General features: G+C 35.0%; 1 protein-coding gene across 1 annotated transcript in view; it reads right to left on the bottom strand.

Moving 5' to 3' along the window:
* Positions 1-21,682, bottom strand: part of COL19A1 (collagen type XIX alpha 1 chain) — a 233,994-nt gene that overhangs the window by 82,988 nt on the left and 129,324 nt on the right. Inside the window, exon 20 of the mRNA XM_026090007.1 lies at positions 7,812-7,865. Within this exon, the coding sequence (XP_025945792.1) occupies positions 7,812-7,865 (54 nt within the window). The remainder of the gene's footprint in view (positions 1-7,811; positions 7,866-21,682) is intronic.

Here is a 21,682-nt window from a genome sequence, read left to right as displayed (position 1 = left end):
AAAGCCTTTCACAGGCAAATGGCTCACAGAAGAAAAGAGCAAACAAGATCCTATACCACTGTTTTGGAAGAAAACAGTCACTGGGGAACTCTTTGCTAATACAGAAGCATTCCATTGCTCAGCCTTAGCTCTAATTTTGGGAACGATTTCCAATAAATTCTGGTTCCATTACTTTGGTATTTATAAAATGCTAAAAAGATAATCTAGGGAGACTATAYATTATTCTTCATATATATTTAATAAACATTTTAAAAGTCCTTAAACAAGGGGTAGCAGTGCCAGAAAGTAAGATTCTGCAACTTAAAATCTCCAATGCCTCTGTTTTCACCAAATCCCTACAAAAAATTGGGTCACAGTTTTTGATGAATTGTACTCACAAAAAAGTACATTTGGAATACAAAGTGCATTTTAATGTGCATTTTAAAATGCATTACAAAGTGCATTTAATTCAAAATCCCTACAAGTGATTTTTAATTAAATGAACTTGCAGTTGTTTTTCAACTACATTTACATTTCTTCTTAGATTTTTTAGACTAAGAAATTAAAAATTGAGAAAAGCATTTTCTAACTGACAAATCTGTCTTCAACATTCTAAATTACAGCTTCTTTTCCTCTCACTTTTAAATGCCAAAGTGGCAAAAATATACATTTTTCATCTGTGTCCTGTCTTTGTGGTTCTTTGCTTTTAGTTTAGAAATATTCTAGTAGAAAAACTGAACATTATTTCCCTCTTTTACATTAACCATTTCTGTACTGTTAAAGACCTGAGTGAAGGAATCTACAGCACTGCAACTAAAGTATGAAATCAGACTGCAGCTTTACATACTTAAACCAGCTTACATCAAAATCAGGAAGGACTGAGAAGATTAAAAGAGATTGCAGAATCCCAGAGCTGTAGCTGTGAAAAACACTGYTTGTGTTGAGCCAGGAGCCTAACCTGCTATGCAATTATTATCATTGCTCTGTAAAGCTTGTTTTACAATTGGCTGAATATGACATTTAGTCACTGAACTAGAAGACAAATTATGTCAAAGAAATGTAAAAGTTCTATAAACCACATAAATGCAATCTGAATTTAAATAAATTTTGATATTTGTACAACACTTTAAATAAATAAATCAAGAAAATTTAACCCCCACATTTATTTATTTACAAAGATTTTCCAATGTGTCATAATTTTATTTGTGCTTGGTAGAAAAGCTTGTAATCTCAGAGAGTAAATCAAGCATTAACATAAGGCAAGTAATGTAATTTCACAAGCTCCCTCCAAACACAGTTTTAGTGAGATCARTGCTGAAACACTAGATATGACATCCCAAAGGACTGTCAGTTTTATGAAGCATTTAATTTATTACTAAGATAATGCTAACAATAACCTCCTCTTAAGTGAAGTATTAATATTATAAACACAACAATTGCAAATGAGGAAGTTGTTTCAAAAATATTTACTTCAAGACACCTGCAACTTCCCTAGAAATAAACAGTCAAGAATATGGCTACAGTACGGCAGAAAGATTTGTAAATACTTTGAACTGATTAGAACCAAGGAAACCACCAAGGTGGAGAATGAGTCAGTTTAAATACATATGAAACATTTCCAAAAATCCTATTAACCCATAAAAATGAAGTTGTTGGCAGCTATGCTGAGAAAAGTCTAGAGCTAGTTAAATTAAAATTGAGAATGAAAATGAACCATCTCTAGATTTCATAGCAGAAATATCAGGAAGTTGCTTTGTAGCTTGGCATTAAGAGAATTTTTGGAATTCACTAAAATTATATATAAAAACTTAAATAGTGTTTTCAGAAAAAATAATTTTTAAAAAATGTATCAAGTTCAGGGAGAAWCTCTGCTACAAAAATTTCTATCTGAGAAATCATTAATTTCCAAAACCTTTGGAATTTTACTTTGGAAATAAAAATTTCACTTCACTGCATTTGACACAGTGAAGGCAGAGTCTGGAAAACTCAATACAGTCTGTATTTATAAACAGTGGAAGCTTGAAGAAAGTACAGTAACATGACAAAAAAATTTAAGGCCAGAAGAAAATGCCTTACATGGGAAACTGAAGTACCTCAGTTCAATTTACTTGAAAATAAATGGAAAGGTGATTTGATTACAGAGAAAAAATTAAATGTACATAAAATGTGCTTTAATGTTATTCAGGCAGGTATAACAAAAAACAGTTGCTGGAGGCTGAAGCTACTGCTCAAGTGAAAAATAAAAAGAACATTTTGAAATATGAGAATGACTAGAAAACACCACAGTGAACAGTCAAGGTGACAAGTGTCTTGCTGATGTCTTTCAGGTGGAAACTACTTCTGTAGAAGATATGCTTAGCTCAACAGAATTTCTGTGGCAGCACAGGGATACTGAGAGAAATACAATGTCCAGCATAACGCAGGAACCCAGAAGAGAGAACACAGTGATCCACTGTGGTTTAAATTCCATGCAATGCTAGATCAGCCCCCAAACTTTCTGTGTTTTTTGGTCAGTAATATCAGACCATGGACTTTTCTGGGTGACATCTAATTACCTTCTGAAGCTCCTCATATAACTTTGAACACTGGTATAATAGTACCAAGTTGCTGCAGCAGTAATATACAGCTCTGAGTGCCTGAAGCCATCGGGAGGAACATTGTAAAACTACGCACGAAGGCAATATCCACAGAAGGGTCTAGCGTCTCTCGTTCAGGAATGACCAAGAGGGAATAAGTAGCCATCTCTACTGGCCCATTTTTCCCAGTGACTAGAATTAAAAACAGAGGATATTGCTTAGCAAGGCCCCATGTCTAACATAAGACGCATAATAATCCATTTCACTAAAGATGRCAAAACCAAAAATTTGTACAAATTCACTAGCGGTAGAGGAAGGAGGAACATCGGTCTTTTTTTTTTTTTTAAGTACAGCAAAGTTTTGAGGACTGCTTGAGATGTATGTCACTCACCTTGGAAAAAGGCAATTAAAAAACCCCCTGTCAACTGGAATGTACTGCTCAGTTTAGAACAGGACAGGATCTTCTGTATTATTATGTGACAGGTATTCTATTACATAGTTACAAATAATGAAAGCTATAGAATACTGCTTTTTAAGAAAAACTTGTCTTTACAGCTCTAAGAACTTGGGCTAACTTAAAAATAAATAGTAAAGAAAAAATACTCAATACATGCAAGGAAAATGTGTAAGCTTTTTTTTTTTTTCCAATGAATTCTAGAAAATATGTTCAACTTCTGGAAAGTGCATGACAGGAAGATCTTGCAATATATTACTTGTTTTGAGAAAAAAACACTCTTACAAATAATCAAATCTGAAAAGAGTACAGTATGAGTATGAAAGAGGTATAGGAACATAAATTTTGGTAATTAATTAAGCATAGTATGATTTTTTGGCATAAGACATTAAAAATGAAAAACATCAGTTTTTGAAGAAAATGTTGTAGCAACTTCACTTTTTTTCTTCTTTGGTTTGGTCTGGTGTCTACTCTACAAACCCACTAAAGCCTTTCCTAGAAAAGTGTATTAGCTAGGCTAATATTACATGCCTCTGAAATATAAATGGAATTATGCATTACATTTTATTGCAAAGATTAATAGCATAACATCTTCCGAATTAGTAATGCTTAACATCTTTACTTTTTTACTTTGCAGTTTGGTTTCTAGAGCAACATTACTTAGAAAGAAATACCAATATGTGAATTACTGGTGACAAAAAAAGACAAAAAATTTAAACTAACAGCATTCTGCTTATATCTGAAAGCATTTGTCTTGATGAGTAATGTTATTTTTTCTGTATGGATATTCAGCTAGCATCGGTCAGCTATTTCTTAGCATTCCAGAAAATAAAAGATAGCAATTCAAGTAAAAATGCCCAATATAATAAAGATAAGAATTATTTATTTTGGAAAAGATTACATACCAGGGCCTTTTACACTGTATTGATGAAAACGTTTTATATCAAAGTTAACCTTGCTTGAACAATTAAAACAAAACAGAACTAGAGTTGTAGACAGGTATAAATGTTTCCCTCTATTATTGTTTATATCTATATGTCTTCCTCTACTATTTTCCTTTGCCCAAACCATTGTTGCATGACTAGAGAAAGAATGGGGGCTAACGAGTTTACTGTGATAAATACAACCAATACATTTGCAAAATACTGGACTATTAACATGTTTTTTTATTCAGAAAAGAAATTTTTATGGGTTAGGCTACTGCAGCAATATGAAAGAAGTGATATGCATATGAATTCCTCTTTTTCTTCTCCATAACTGCACCACTTCAAATTTTTAGTGGGTTTGGGATTTTCTTGGATGAGAAGACAAAGAATAGAGCATGTATATCAATACAGGATCCTGTAACACTGCACAGATCCAGTCAAAAAGCTTTCAGGGTTTCATCTCTCTCATTCTGAATGATCTCCCTACACTGCATTTCTGTAAACATATCACATTAGTGTACACTTTTTTCTGCAACCTCTTTCATCCTTTGGGAGATCTGCAAAGCATCCAGGAGGACCAACTTGGACACAAGACATTTCACACACTTTTATCATAAAATTTTGTTGTCAAGTTATTTGTGTGTCATTGTTTAAAAGCAGAAGAACCTAAACTGTTCAATGACTGAGGAGCAAGATCATATCCCAGGATGATCATATAGTGATGTATCAGATCATCAAGACACAGAAAGYGACACAATTATGATTTTAATAATCACATGTTGACTCAAATTATATGATGTAACTGCATCTATAACTTATCCATTGGACAAAAGCTGTTAAGATTTGATCTGAAATAATGCATTGATATCTCTTTGCTCTTGAAATAAAAAATCATTTTATTCAGTGAGATTGTAAATTTGTACTTGTTAACAGATTTCACATATATATCAATAAACTTTTCAAGCTTGGCATAATTTTCAACTAAGAATCTACAAAGCATTATTCTTTATCTTTATTATAATTACATACAATTATATATAAATATCTATTGTATTTCTATAATAATTTGTATTTATTTATTATATCATATAAGTTTTGATACAGATTTTTCCTGTGAAGTGAAAGAAACACTACTGTCCAGGCTTATTCCTCTTAAGATGTGTAGGAATATATTTGCCCTAGGTTCCTTCTATAGTCAACAGACTGGTTCAGTCTGAGACTAGTTCCCATCTTCAGTACCTGCTGATAGTTCTAATATTAAACTCTGTGATCTTGGATGACATTGAACAAAATCTCATTTCAAAACAATATGAAAATGAAATGAAAATGCATAGCTCAGGCCAAGTCAAAGAGGAGAGCAACCCACTGGGGCATGGTGTTTTTTCTTCCCTTTCTATCTCATTYTATGTTCTCTCTTACCTAAGTCGCTAGCTCTAACATGAGCCTTCCACATGTTTCTTTGAGTTTTTGACACACCACCATTAACATTGTCGATTTTCCTCAGTTCCTTAGATCTTGTTTTTATGCATGTTCAGAGGCTTCTAACTTACACACTTAATATTTCTTGTCTGCCTTCCCTATTAATCTAATTAAGCCTAATTTTCAAAAGTGCTGAACACTTAAAAATGTTGCTGAAATAAGTGGAAATTAGAACTTTAAATATGTCAAGTACTATGCAAATGAAAAGTATACAAAAATCAGGGTTCTCAAAGTATGGCATCCAAACTGAATAGATACTTTCAAAAAWTTTTTTTAATATGTTACAATTTCAATCTGTAGAATGAACACAACAGCAAATTTACATCTGGACACCATGTTGGAGAAAAATCATCAGGTAGTTATACACTTAATATGGTGCCTTAATGCTCAAAAGAAAGCCCATGAGAAAACTATTAACTTCATATAATATGCAAGATTTGGAGGATCTGCTGCAAGTAGAACAGGGGAACATGACATCTATAATTAAGTAAAAAGGAATATTAAATAGACATTAGATGCGTCCTGCCCTGTTTGTGATTAAACAGAGCAGAGATCTTGTTAAAATCAGTATGTTACTGTGTAATTAAATGTATTGGAAATGTAAATCCTCATGGGAGTTGAATAAAGACTGCAAACTAAGTTATTAATTCTTGGGCAGTGGTGGTGGCTAGTAGAATATTAAAAAAAGAACATGAGTATTGTTGTGAACGTTTCACTGGTAGAAAGATAAAGACAGATGCTGAGACTCTAAAGTCTGCTGTTCCCATTGTTTGGCTCAAGGCAACTGTGTGCAAGGCTGAGATTATAAAACAATCAGCACTCCTGTTTATACATATATTGGCATACAACAGCAGTTTAATTTTATGTATGAACAGGAAATGACCATTATAAATTTATCAACTCCCTAATTTCCACTGCGAAATGGAAAAAAAGCATCTCCATAATCATTTATCCAGCATTAYATATAATATTACATGTTAACTCAGAGCCTTTGCCTCAGAAAATTAAGAAATTCAAAGAGATATCTGTCTCTAAAACACAGTCATATTTATACTTTTTCCCAAAGGAGAAACATAAAACTGTGTATTTTTGCACATTCAGTACTCCACAGAAAAACATGCTAAAACTGGATATCTGCAGCTTTTTTGCACCTCATATCTCTTAAATGCATAGCAGTAAGTCATAACAATTATAGAATCCCTAACAGCAAATCCATAATCCCATGTTTATATTCTCTACATAACTTCTGCTACACCCTTGCTTTGCTGTCTTTGTTTGAATGGATTCTCTATCCTAACTTTGAAATTTAAAAAACCTCAGCTTTCAAATATTAATGTTTAACTTAAATGAAATTTAGTACTATTTTTATAACTTCAAGAAAACAACAAGCTACTGTTTAAGGAAACAACAACAATATAGCTTTGAGGCTTATAGGCCATTACTCATTTTCTTAAAGAACTGGTCTTATGTCAATATTATTACTATTATTAGAATTACTAAACTGGCCTTTAATAATTCCACTGATCAGGAGTCACTGTAGTTGACTAAGATCAATGATGAATGACACTAAATGTTTTCACTGCAGATAATTTAACTCAGATACTAAAAATCATGATGCCTAAATTAACCAAGAATTATTGAGGGACCAAAATTGAAAACCACCCATTGGGCTCAGTTTAATTTGGGTAAATATTGAAGCGTTTAAGTCTGAGTATCTTCACAAACTTTTAGGAGTGGGYTCTCAAGAACAAATTATTTCCTGAGGTATCAGATCAATAAATACCATYATATCAGTATCTTTTCTACTGAACTACCAAATACAGTAAGTCAGGGAAAGCAAAAGCATAAGAAACAAAGAGAAACCAGTCAACTACTTCATTATATTAAAAATCTGAATAACCAAGGTTTATTTCATGTCTTGGGCATAAATCTCAACTGTTTTTTCTCCTATTGTTTTTCTCTTCTTTGTATATGTATGCTAGGCCTTGACAATCACATAGTAGCAACTACAACAAAAATTGGCTCATTAGTTCTGGTTTCTGTTAACCTTAAATTCAGATTTTCATATATCCTAGATATAGTAAGGTATGGTCTATTTGTGCAATAAAACTAAAACTTCGGAGCAATTTTATTATTGTTTCATTTAAAATTACAGCAGAAACATGTTGGGCAAATAACAATACCTGCATCTGTGCCATCAGTCATTAAAACATTTTAGATGGTTTAAATTGTTAAATCTCCTTCAACTGAGGAGAAACCTCAAATGTCAAAGCTCAGTTTGTTGTCAGCATGCTTCATACTCAGCTGCTACCTTTCAATTTTTTATTAGTGCTTAGAAAGGAGTAACACATCAAGGACAGTTAGCGCACCCGCCAGTTGTTCACGGAGTTTACTCACCCTTTGACCTTCTTTGCCAGGTGGACCTTGGGGACCCTCCAATCCTGGCAAACCCTGAAAACACAAACATTAAACAAATATAACATTCAATGCTATTTTCAGCCTGCATTATTCTATACAAGTGAGACTATGCCAAAGAGCCAGATGTCAAGACAAAGCATTTATTTCTAATAATAAAAATAGGTTATCCATAATAATCTCTTTCAGGGTGATGTTATACTGAAGAGTGGAAAAAATATGAACAGTAATTATTAATCACATTCCTCCCTGTAAAGACTGAATCACTTGGAAAAGAAGAGGTAAGTCAGCACTACTTAAGCATAGTTATAAATATAATTAGCTACGGTTTTATATGAACAGTTACTTATCTTCTCAAGTTAAGATGCCCTAAGAAAATAGACAAGCTATATTAAATGAATGACAACTTACTCTACAACTCAAATTCAAATATAGGCAATGGAGGGAAAGGGGAAAGGAAGGGGGCATGCTCACGTGGCCTAAATATAGCAGAAGGCCTTACGCTTACTCTATTGTCAGAATCAGCTCTCTGCAGTCTTCCCAGTGTGCCCGGCTGGGCTTTCCAAAACCCTCTGAGCCCCCTCTTTGCTCTCTCCCCTGACCAGGCACAGGAGCTTTGGGTATCTCAATATGCACTCTACTTYCGAGCCTTCCTTTCAAACTCAGTGCAAGGATCTGTCCTTCCAGTCACAGAATCAGAGACTGTTTTTGAGGCTTTGAGGCTTTAATTTTATATCTGATTAACATACAATATAATCATAAAGCCATCAAGTAACAGCTTTGTGCTTGGAACAATGCCCCTCTTGCTTTAGCAGTCATCCTGAAACATAAATACTTCTTAAAATGACTTTGGGGAAGCTATCCAATTTCCATTTTAGTCATAAAAAGTATGAAATGAGCTTTGATATAATCAGCAAAGAATACAGAACTGTTCTACTTTGCATAATTTAAAAAAAAATCACTGCAATATTGCATACTCTTATAGGGTATGACAAAAATAATTTTAGTTTATTTAACAACAGTTTGAAATATTAATTTCTTAATCATTTAAACTTCTCAGATCCAGTTATTACTTCAGCTCTACTTATACGTCTGGTGAAATTCTGAACTCCTTATTTAGAATCAGGTATGCATCCGTACTCTATTGCCCCAATAAGGATAAACTGAGGCCCCATAAGAATCATATTTTAACAAAAAAGTCCAGATTTCCAAAAATGAACTTCAAAAACTTTATGATCTCTAATTCCCACGATAAACTTGAGAAAGTAATGTGATCATGTCAAAATTGCCTGCTTCAAGTGACATTATCACTTGATTAAAATGAAGTCTGGCTTCAATTTTAAATAAAAGTACTCAGTTCAAGAGTTTTTCTTATCATTTCTCCACCTTCAACTACTGAAACTAGAAGAATACCTCAGATATTATTTCACTACAAAGCATTTCTTCTTTCACTTCTATTTATAATGTTAATGAGGTAAGATATAGGATCTTTTACAAAACTGCTGCATACTTTTTATTTCCTTTATTTTTCCCAAAGTTTATGCAGCTAGAATACGTATGACAATGAAAACCATACTGTGTTCAATAAATCATAGTATGTTAATTACAGTGCAGTTATGTAGCTTATACATTGCTTATAAAGCAATATGTGAATATGAGCTCAGTAAATCTTATTTTTTTCTCTCCAAGGTAGTTTGAAAATTTGCTAAGAATTCTCACTGCCTAACTATTATCAATATTCTATCTTTGTGGAGAAATTCTGGGAATTCAGGAAGAGGTGGAGTTTTGTTTTGTTAATATTTCATTTTTAGTGACAATTTGATGTAGGCGAATGAGATGAAACTCTGCAACGTTTGTTTTATGAAGGCGAAAATACTTAGCCTCACATATCTGTACAATGAGGTTCCAAGGAGATAAGAATTCTACAAAAATATATCTGCACAAAAATGATAATTAATAGGCAACTTTTTTTATTCTAGACTTTTATTCTTTTTCTTCTCTCTCTATAATATTATTGTCAAGAAAAAGGAACCAGATAAGAAGGTTTATCTTCAAGGAAAGGGAGGAGAGCTGCTTACAATTGGTAACTAGGCAGGGAGGACTGCACTGTACAAGGAGCCATATCCTGACATTGAAATTGAGGTAAAAGTTCACACTAATTTCAGAGGGATCTTTGGTTTAAAAAGTGATAGGACAACATGGACCATGTTAACTAACACAGCTGTAAAACTGTAATAACCTAGCAATGGTAATGAATTAGCAACACCATCACTATTCACCATTCACTGAATGAGATCCTTGATAAAACTAACCACAACCTTTAATCACTGCCCAAAGAAACCTGCAGAAAGAATGAAAGAAAAACCTTTTCAACAGCAAAATCTCTCTTAAGGGGTAAGTAAAACATCACCAGTTAAATGACTATAAAACTTGGCAATGAGCTAAAAAGTTCATCACAGAAAAGGAGTATGTATTTGTAAGAAGGCAGACCAAAGTATCTACTTAGTCTTTTCTCTACTTAACTTCTGGAGATCAACGATCAGATTCTCCACTTCCTTGAATTATAGAAGGCACAGCTGGTGGACAAAACCCCTCAAAAGAACTTCCCACCACCACAGATGGAAAGAGAAAGAAATAGAATATATGCTGTCATATGGCTTTACGGAATATACTGCCGATTGTGTTGAAAATCTTTATATCCAAAGGCAATCTATTTCATGTGTACTACTTTCCCACGTAAACATGAGTGGTAACATCCAAAGCAATTAAAAGGATCCATTATGCGTCAGTTTTTACTCAGGTAGTTTTGTACTGGCAATGGCATGGGGATGGCAATGAGGCAAAAGGAGGTGTAGGAATAGCACAAGGCAAAAGGAGATATAAGAACAGCACTATTCCAGTGGCATCAGCTGGACAGGAAAATATAAGGCATCCTTACAGAGACGGCCTAATATACATGGGATTTTCCTGACTCTGTCAGGCCACCTTTGAGATTGGAAGATGATGCCCTTCTAAGTACTTTGTGGAGAAGCGAATTAAAATAACATATGTAGTCTTTATTGCCTGTGTCTTTCTTTGGTCAGGTAAGCCCCTTGGAGTTATGTGCCTGAAGAAGCTTGATGAACATGAAGTGGAAATATGTTTCAAACATTAATGCGCAGCTTTGGGGGAAAAGCCAGTGAGCTGGAGGTGGGCTCAGGTGCACCTGAAACTTAGGAAGATTGCAGTGAGTGAGAAGGGCTACAAAAAGAGACAAAACATGATCTACAGCCAAACACAGGGTTGTACAATCTTGAAAAAGAAGCTGAGAATGGAAACTTGTGAATTCCTTTATGAAGAAGTAAACTGTAATGAGAAGTTTGGGCAAAGGAAAATATACTGGTTGTGAAGTCAGATAAAGAAAAAGCAGGCATTCCTGGAAGCGCAAGCTCACAGATATTTAAACAAAATGATGATCAAAACTTAGACTAAGGTTTAGTCTAAGGAATGGGGAAAAAGTGGTAAATTTAAAAAATGTTACAGTAGAATAAGTGAGGTTTTAAAATAATTTGCATCTCGTATTGTAAATATCTGTAGCAAATAAACTATTAGGTAGTTATAACATCATAAAAATGTCAGGACTATTATGAAATAATTAGATATATGCTTTGTTGACCATCTTAACCATCTTAATCTTTGACAATACAAAATGATTATCAAAATTTGCAGACAACGTGCTCTAGGTTAACATTTTTGGCAAGTAACTGGAGATACAACCTTATGAGAGTTACTAAACTTGAGATGGAAGAAGTGAAATGTGTTTGGAAGGTAGCTGATAGAAATATCAACTAACAGTCCAGCCAGTTAAACTGTTTTAAGTTTCATAAGGTATCAGTTTAAAGTGTACTAGCTGGCATGTAAGTATCAGAGCTGTGCACTACAGGAGAAGGGCTAAAATCCTGTCATGTGACCATACAGATACAAAAAAAAATTAATTACCTGTTACATGAAGACAAATGTCTACAGAGACACTGTGGAGACTTGGTTCATAATTTAATAGTTCAAAGTAACTGCCTAAGAACACACTCTGAACAAAAGCAGAGCATTTATCATGACCTCTTGGTCAATTAAAAAAAACAAAACCGCTGAAGTGGAAGAGTGAAGTCACTTAAAGTTGTTATTCCTATTACTTCCCCCGGAAGCTTACAGCTGATGCCAAAAGCATATTCAACAAGTATTATACAAGTAAGTATATTTTTAGTATTCTGAAAGTTACTTCAAAAGTAATGATAGTTTTTGAAACAGAAGGCTAGACAGCTGCTTTTTGCACTGCTAGATAGTGTTGCTGAAATAGATACTGAACACAACAGCCTTTCCTTCTCAACACAAATTAGATATATAATGCAAATGCTAATTGTAATACAAAAGGTCTCATTAAGGCACAAAAAATATTTCATCATAGACCTTTATAGATTTTTTTTCTATCATCTCCCATACATGAAACTGATTTCATCCATTTTTTTCCTCACTATGAATTCAGGCTCACATATGACCTTGATTTTTATGGAATAAATGCTACTAGACAGGGAGAAAGTGCATGAAGTTTACTGAGGTAAGTCAAGCAAAGACACAGACAAAGCCTAAATTAGCTATGCAGAAACATTTCTTGTGGCAATGTAAGAACAGGTCATTTTTTGCTATCTGAATATGTGATTTTTACAACTTGCTATTTTAAAAAGACTCATCTGTCATAGTATTTGGCAAAGCAGTTTGGAAATTATATGTTTATAAACAGAGCGGTATAGTTCTACTGAAACAGTACATAAGAAAATCAACAGTAGAATTTTCTTTTATAAGTGAATTGCTGGGCGATTCCCACTGCAGAGACTTGACCTAGCTATTCAATGCACAGTTCTCACTAGTATAAAGGAAAGTTCTGGCACACTGATGAATCAGGTATATAACGTTTCCTCTGTAAACTCCACAAGTACAGATCACACTAATCAATAGTCAGGTAAAAAGCAACCACTGATTTCAAGAAGAATCCTAAAGCAATATCATGTGGGATCACAGTAAACAGCTGCAGCCTGAGAAATCACAGAGCATTCCCCAGTCTGCCAAATACTGCATAAAGCATGGACAGGGTTGCTGTTGCTGCACTCATGCAAGGATGCCCCAGGGATGCACGAAAACAGACAAGATGCATCAAGATGCAGTTTAGTTATGCCTTAAATTCATCTGCTCCTCTGGAGGTGTTACCAGGCAATAAATTTTACTGTGCAGGTCACAATTTTCATTGTGAACCTTCTAACATATGCTGAGGATATTTCCCTCTCTGGCCTGTTTCCACCATATTGCAGGGAAATCTGTGGCTTCCTCTCTTTTAAGAATGGGGATTATCCTCAGCAAGCAAAGAAGTCAAAATATAAATACCTTACCCAAAGTCAAGGTCACTACAGTGTTGGCTTGCCAGGTATCTTCAAGGCAGTCTCTTTCCTGTATCCCACTGTCCTCTTTTAAGTAGCCCAAATGGGTGGGTGAGGAAAAGATAGATCTTAAATATGACTATTACTCTTTCCTCTTCTCAACCACAAGATTGCCCATCACTACGCACACAGAAACCCACAGAGCCTGTAGACACACTTTGCTGTTACAGAATTTTGCTAAAATGCAAAAAATGTCACAGGAAATTCACAAATGAATGCTCAATTTGTTACTGTATTACCATTTTAGTGAGGGAAATTTGACAAACACTTCTTTCAAATATCCACATCTTCAGCATTTCCTAATGTGATCTGGTCCCACTCACATCCCCACTGAAGTAAATGGGGTTGGTGCATTGAAAGATTTGGACCCCCTGTTTGAGGGGTTTGTCACTACTGCAACAATCAGACTGTTTTGCTCTTGAGTTTGAAGTGGAATAGGCTACGTCTTCTGCTTTCAGAACTGCTGCCAACACATTCACTTCAGTGCGAAAAAAGACAGCATTTAGCAATAAATATTTCAGATTGCATGAAAATGTGATCAGCTACATTTTCATGATAATATATTACTGAAGCAAACAGAAAATAGATTTCTCACTAATCTCATTTTTCTTCGRGTTTGGTCATATCTACATCTCTCTCTGGTAACTCAACTTGAAATTTGTTTTAATTTACTTCAGAGACAATCATTTCAAAGAGAAACTGGAAGAGTAATTTCACAGAAGTTCATACTTTATGAATCCAGCACCTTTACTAGACATGGGTTTATTTTCTAAGTGAAAAAAGTATAATTTAAATTCATTTGAAATGATTCTTTACATGATGCCTGCTTTTAATAAAAAAGTATAGAGAACCTCTTAAATCATTCTTCTAATGAAGGACATATAAATCATATTCATGCCAATTTTGCAGACTGCAAATTATTGAAAAACATAAATCTTCTGTTAGGCCAAGACATGAATCTTATTTGCATAAAGAAGATTAAAAAAAGGACTGAATATTCTGGAACATCTTCTATTTCACTAAACGGTTACCTTGACAGGATCTGCCTCCATACTTAAAAAGCATTAAAAAAAAAGTCAAGTTCTACTGTGACAGTTAAAGATCATGATAGCTAATGCAAAAGAACAGAACTGTTCAATATTTTCATGAAATTAATACAGTTTCCATTAAAAAGCTCACATAGTTAAAATTTAGCTTCTTCTTAGAGGGATATATATGAAAATACAAGATTTAGAATGAAAATATAAAATAATTTTCTGTTTGTACTCTCTTTAGTTAACTAGTATGCCTCTCGCCCTCACTTTACATCACTACGCAAAAAGAATGAGAGGATAATAGTAGCTGAGACCCCTACTAATGGGGCTACCCCTTTTTAACTAACAGAAGCTATCCACAGGACATATCTTATTTTTCAGTGTTGCATAGGAAAGAAATCGTTTGCGTGAGCCAAGACAGGCAAAACCCGGCACTTGATTTTTCAGGGAGAACATCTGAAATACTGTTACCCATTACAACAGTAAAAACATACGGACAGCATATGTTACCCCTTCAGAGTTCAGTATAAATGCCAAATAATTACACTGTAAGTATTACATAACATGAATCTGTGAAAGTATTTTCTAAGCAATACTGCAGAAAATGAATTACGATTTTAGCTTTACACAAACACTTATAGAAACCACCACACGAGAGCTGCATAATCTGCTGCTGCTGTTTGTTTACTGGGGGAACAGCCAAAAGTGACCATGGAGCTTGCCTGGGCCTGAATCTGCAACTTCCTCCCGCACACTGCACTCCGCTGCTTTCGTGTGCGAGCTTCCTTTGGCTTCATCTAACCAGACCTGGGAGCCAACATTTCAATTATCTGTTTAGTAAGCAAGTCTTGGGTATGTCTGTCTGTGACTGACTTAAGCCTTGGCCTCTGCGTAAACACTTGGTGCCATCTGGATGAGTATTTTATAACTCCTGAAAGGGATAGGTTCACAGGAACGTACAGACGGACACTCGTTTTCCTCAGGAACTAAAAGCAGCATATCAAGTGTCAAGAGAAATACTTTTCATATATTTTACAAGAGAGATTGCTGCACTACCTTCCCTCACCTGTCACTCTTCTGACACGATATGCACAGGCTTAAGCTGTGGATGCCAGAGAGAGCGAGCGAGCAGCTTAGACAACTGTGTCACTTCAAAAAACAGTYGCTGGCTTCTTAAACTAAATTCCATATTTTGACAAAACTGCACAACGGAACAGTATAATCCCCTGTGTTTATTCTCTGAAGGGTCCTTCATAACAGTACAATTTACAGGGAATGTAAACATTTAAAGACTTAAAAATAGTATACATATTCCTGCGTAAATTGGATACAATTGTATAATTAGAGAGACAAGTTCAAAATATATTCCTAATGTGCACTATAACACATTTGAAAATACTAAAAAGTGAGATCTGGAACTTACAGAGTAATCCAGAAAGTTAAAATACCAAAGAAATGAAAGGCAGCATAAATAAAGGATGAGTATCAATCTCAACTTYGGACTACTCCCATAACTGAGGACAGAAAATACATACATATATCTTGACTCATGTAGTGCAACTAACTCCATGCAAACATACAAAAAACTTTATATCTTTATTAAAAGTGCTCAAATATGTACATACGTGTCAAAGTTAGCGATCAGAGACAGTCAAGTGTATTTGTATGAATAATGTATGAATCAAACAAATATACTTAAAACTTCTTGTGATTACTAACTTCAACAAGATTCTACATAGAGCCTATATTTTTTTTCATATATTTCTTTTTGCAGCTTAGTGTATTTTGCATTACAATGCTGTTTCTTTTTTTTTCCTGATTTTATCATTTAAGAAAGATGAAATTATGTTAACAAGACTTTCCATATCTGCCTTAAAGAAATATAAAGAAAGACACGGGCTGCAAATTCTAATTCCAGTTCTGTTAACTTCAGAAATACATGGTGAGGTTTCTACTTAACAATTTCTTTCTGACTTCTTTGCTATTGCTACAAGCAAAAAGTTTTATTAAGCATGCATGCTCAAGGATTCTGGTAGAGATGTTCTGTTAAATTATATCAAACTGGACAAGGTTATTCAGAGCACTAAGGTTTTGCCAGAGCAACACATTTCTGAGCTATGAAATTTGCATTTCAAACAGATTAAATCATTTCTGTATCTCCAAAAGCAGTAGTATTATTTCCCCTTTTATATAGTTTGGCATGTGCTCATTCACGTGACAGTTTGTTACAGCTGCAGGGAATTCATGAGTTCTGCCATACATACTACCTGTGAGTATCCCTTACACATTAAAGAAACTACAATGGTTGTATCTGTCAGTTGAACACTTTCTAAAACACAGGTAGATTTTTCCTCCAAGTATCAAAACTTCGTTCTCTTCTGGATTTTTATTCTGTTTCATGTTGGTGTCCAGATAGTGTTGTTACGTTTCTGAGCAGCACAGGATTTACTCGCCTCAGCAATTCCCGAACTCTTTTAGACATGCAATTCACTGACACCCTTTAGATTTTCACAGGTACCATTAGAACAGACAAATGAAGAAAGGGAGTTTCTACTGTTTACCGCTAGATGCTTCTGTAGATGACCTGTGGACAACTCTCCATGGACTCCAGGACCACCACCAGTTGTCGGGGACTCCCTGCGGAGGCAGTCTCAGCCGTTTTGTCACGTTCAGTGCCCTGGTGAGGAGGACACCCCTATGGGATGGCCGGTGCCTGGGGACAATGCCCTGGCCCTGCACGAGGCTGCAGGCTCTTGCTGCCTCCCTGCACCCCGCAAGTGGGCCAGCAGTTGGAAAGGGCCCGTGCGCCTATGCGGGGAATGCCCGTTTCCAAAAAAATAGTGGGGGAGCAGGAGCTGTGGCCTAATGAGCAGGCTGAAACTTTCTTCATCTCTACACCTGCACAGCACTAGTTTATACTGGGACGAGTGTAAATGTTGGACCTTCCCCAGTTTATTTCACTGGTGTATGATTTCTGTAGAAATATGAGTGGAAGAGTGGCACAGGGAAGCAGAGTTTTGCAATGGCATCATTTCCCACTTGTCTCACTACACCCCCTGCACTGGGGTGGAGGGTAGATGACCCAGGCCCAGCTTTCCAGTATGAGCACAAGCAAGTCCCTTTAAATATTCCCTCCCTCTCCAAACCTGGATAGCGATATCAAGTTATTTTGGAGTTAGCTCTAACAACATTAGTGCATCATTATTTTCACTTCTCTCTCTTCCCAACATAATAATTCATTTTGTGTTTCTATAAAAAGAAAAAAATAATTTTCTCACTAGGACAAATTAAAAATGATTCCAAGTATAGGATAAATTTATGACATTATGCATGAGCCCAAATAAATGGAAGATTTTAAAACTCTTGATTTAACTAGACTCATAACTGAAACACTGATGTCACATTTTGGCTGTAACAACATGAATGGTCCTGACATAATAAGCTCTCATTCAGTGACATATTAACCATGATATTATCTGACCTATTATTTATTTATGGCAAGATAAGATATCTTCCCTTTAGGATTATGTATCATAAAAGTCACAATGACACAGAAGTCACACAAATAAGCAAACTCTGAAGACTGGATTTTTCCCTAACCACCATCAATTCATGTCATTCATATTCTTTTAGTTCTAGCCAACAGAAATCTATGACTATTTACAGTGGCAGAGAGACTTCCCGCTGGGCCATATATTCCCACAATGTTGTAATCTGTCTTCAAATTGCTAAACTAATTCACCCTCATGCTTGTCTCTTCCCTCAGTTAACAGCCACACAAAAATGTTTCAGTACTTTGGGTACTAACATCTCTCTGAAGACTCACATCAGTTTTTGCACAATCTAAATATTTCCATCTACAACGAGTGAAGACAAACATCAGTGGCTGTATCAACACAGTGCCATCTTGCTGTGCCTGAATCAACTGATCTGAAACATTTGCACATTGTTTTATAATCAAAGAAATTTAAATCTTTGACAGTCCCTTATATTAATATGTAGCATTTAAGATACAGAAAGAGCAGATTCAGTCGATTCAAAAGCAGCTTCTGATTTTAAGTGGTGAGTTACTAACCTTTGAATATGACTTTTAGAAAAGCCAAGTGCCCACATTAACAACTGAAAACAGTGCAACAATATGCATTCAGATCTTCTAGAAACAGGCCTAACATACCCAGGTGCTGCTGTCAGAACAGACCCAGGCATTTTTCTGTCATTTACACAGTAAATATTTACAAGGACCATACTGTGGTCCTATAATGCACAGAAAATAGATAACCTCCATTCTTTTTCCTGTGTCTTATCCTCAGAAATATCATATTTCTATTCCAGTGATCCCTTCAAGGCCTGTAAGAATCTATTTGAAGCATGATCTACTCTAAGCCACCTAGTGCAGTAACAGCCCTAGAATCACAGGCTGTTTAATAAATATACTTTACCATCAATGATTTCAACACGTATTTTGACTGTATGTTAAAGAGCTGCTAAGGGCATAATGGRCCCTGTTTATCTTCAGTAAGGCATGAACTTTAGCAAAAAGACACCGATCTTGGGACACTACTACTTTATCACTTGGAAATCAAGATACTGGATATTTGGATTTCCTAATCCCAAACTGAATACAATAAACTATGCTGATCTAATTTTGGAATCTTAGAATAGAACTTATTTTTACTGAATGGATTTCTGGTTATATCCTTCAATGTTTGTCAGACCTGATGGAAATCCTTGTTGCCATGCTCTTGGAAATGAAGAGAATGAAAAAATACAGAATAATCAATAACAGTATGAATAAGAACTATTGTTCTTATGAATATTGTGTAGGATTACATAGGCAATATGGATAATATAGATTTAGTTCATAAACGCTGACTCTGGGGGAAGAGCTGGTCATGCTGTGGAGCTACAGCTTGGGAATTCAGGAGTTATGTTTCTTTGCATTTCTATCTTGCTGTTTTGCATCATTCTCAATTGCCTTCACCTAAATGTCCTTACTGGGAGGTCTTTTCATTTTATTTTGTGGACAAAATTACTTGGATTCAGACAGAACTTACCACTTTTATAAAGCAAATCTTGCCCTGGAGAGTTTTGGGGAGCATTTGTCTTAAGCTTTGTACATGCTTGGGGCACTTCAGATTATTGCAAGTAAATTAAAACCACCTTCTCTCATCTATATGGCAATATCTAGCCAGAATTCAACAAATACACAGGCCAAGAAACTATTTAGATTTTCTTACTGGTGCACGGGTATCAGATCCTCATAAAGAAAATGTGTTAGATCCATGCTCAGAAAATTTGTTCTTGATACCTGAAAGACAACTAATCATCATGTATGACCTCACATATTCTTTTCTGAGGTAGGTTACAGAAAGGGAATGACATGCTAACTGAATTAATAACAGAACTTGCAAGATTTCCTAAGTCTGATACACAGAGACTGCAGAATGCTTTCTGGTCATCAACTTTTTTTATGAAGACGAAAGGTAGGTACCTGTCTATTCTTTTTTTTTTTTTAGAATTGTAGAATCAACAAGAGAAACTAAATTAGTGAAATATTGTTCTTTGTAAGAATTTAGAAAGTGATTTTTCATCATTATTGATGTTACACTTTTTTTTCTTTCTGATATCTGTTATGCATTCATTATATAAGGTCATTATATAAGATAACAAGATTGTATAGGTGGCAAGACCTCCACATGTAAACACATAATTCTACAGGTTTTCTACTGGACAAACCATTGTGTGAAAAGAATTTTGCAATCTCTTTTTCTGACAGAGAATGCTTCATACTGATCAGTGTCATCCTCAACTATTATTAGACATTTCTTCTTTAAATCAGGCAAATCTTAAATGGTGTATAATTAAGCTGCTATTACAATTATTTTAATTATTTGTATTATCAGTAGCATAATAATTTAATGCAAGGAACCAGAAGTGTATGAGGTGTTTCATCAAAGACAATCAAATTATATTTCTCACAGAGTTTTATGGTACCTTGGTTAATTTCCAAGCTTTAACCTATAAGTTCTCAAATAGTTGTGTGACTGCAGCTAATTTCTCCCTAAGATGCTACAATCGCCTGGTTCAGACAGGAAGATAGTTATTCAGTGTCCACAATTTTAGAACATTTTTTGAAATTTACACAGATATTATTATATGAAGTAAAAACATTTTTCATAGTTTTCATGAACTGGTAAAAAAATTAACTTATATCATGACCATCTAACTATAGTGGCTAAAAAATGCATGATCAAAGATTTTGGCATATGTTTTGCACCTAAAAGCAGAAATCATGCTCCTGGTTCAAAATATTTTGTTATGTACTCCGTAGAGAATGGAGACTTCACCCCCTCCTCGGGAATAGGATTTAGATATGTAAATTCCTGTTTTTATCACTTTATCACAGTCAAACCAGTATCTGATATTGAGGGTGAAATGGAAATACTGTTAGGATAACTAATGATAACTAATATAACTATAACTAATAATGATAACTAATAAAAAAGTCATGGTCTACCTTCATAATGGAACAGATGATGATATAAATAGCAAGAGTGTATGGTTACATCAGACGTAATTAAAAGAAGATATGGTGATATAAACTCTTAATTACATGAAGTGATCACTAGCTGTAAGAGGTTGGGAAGAACAAGAATTGTTATTCCAAGACTAGCTATCACAGAAATCCTCAAGTCTGTCTACAAACATTGTGGCATGGAGCTCAGCTGCAGAAAGCATGTGAACCTCCATCCCACTAGTCTGATCCCACCCACCCAAATAATTCTTATGGGAGCAGCTCTCATCTTTGATATTGAGTATATGCCATATTACCACTGTATTTGCTTAGAGAACCACAGTTGAGGGAGAATTAATTTCCTCATTATCCTCTTACTGATCAGCTCTTAATCCACTTCATTCCGTAGTGTTTGGGACTTTGGCGCTGCTGATCTCAAGCATACTCTAGGGCTACTATACTAGTTTTATTTTTTATTTTTTATTTTTATTTCCCCCCTCTTTACTATCTTCAATACATTTAAGTGTCACATTTGCAGAACAGGATGCGGATGGCTGTGATGTGAACTACAATAGGGAACGGGTAGCTCCTGTGTTTCAGGCTGGGAGAGGATGACATCACTGATATCAGTGGAAATAGTGGCTCTGATGATTAGTACTCAGTCTYGACTGAGATCCAGTGAGCATGATTTTTGGAACTATGAAGCTGGTGTTCTTAACTGTTTTGTTTTGCAGTTATCAAAACTACATGTACAATTCCACCATATGCAATTTCACCACAAGGAATTTACTACAGGGAAATTTCGTAACCAGCTACTGCAGTTGTGTGTATAAAGATTAG

The sequence above is a fragment of the Apteryx rowi genome, unplaced genomic scaffold, assembly GCF_003343035.1.
Source record: "Apteryx rowi isolate R43461 unplaced genomic scaffold, aptRow1 scaffold_84, whole genome shotgun sequence".
Taxonomy (NCBI): domain Eukaryota; kingdom Metazoa; phylum Chordata; class Aves; order Apterygiformes; family Apterygidae; genus Apteryx; species Apteryx rowi.
The sequence above is the reverse complement of the archived record's forward strand: the minus strand, read 5'-3'. Positions and strand labels throughout refer to the sequence as shown.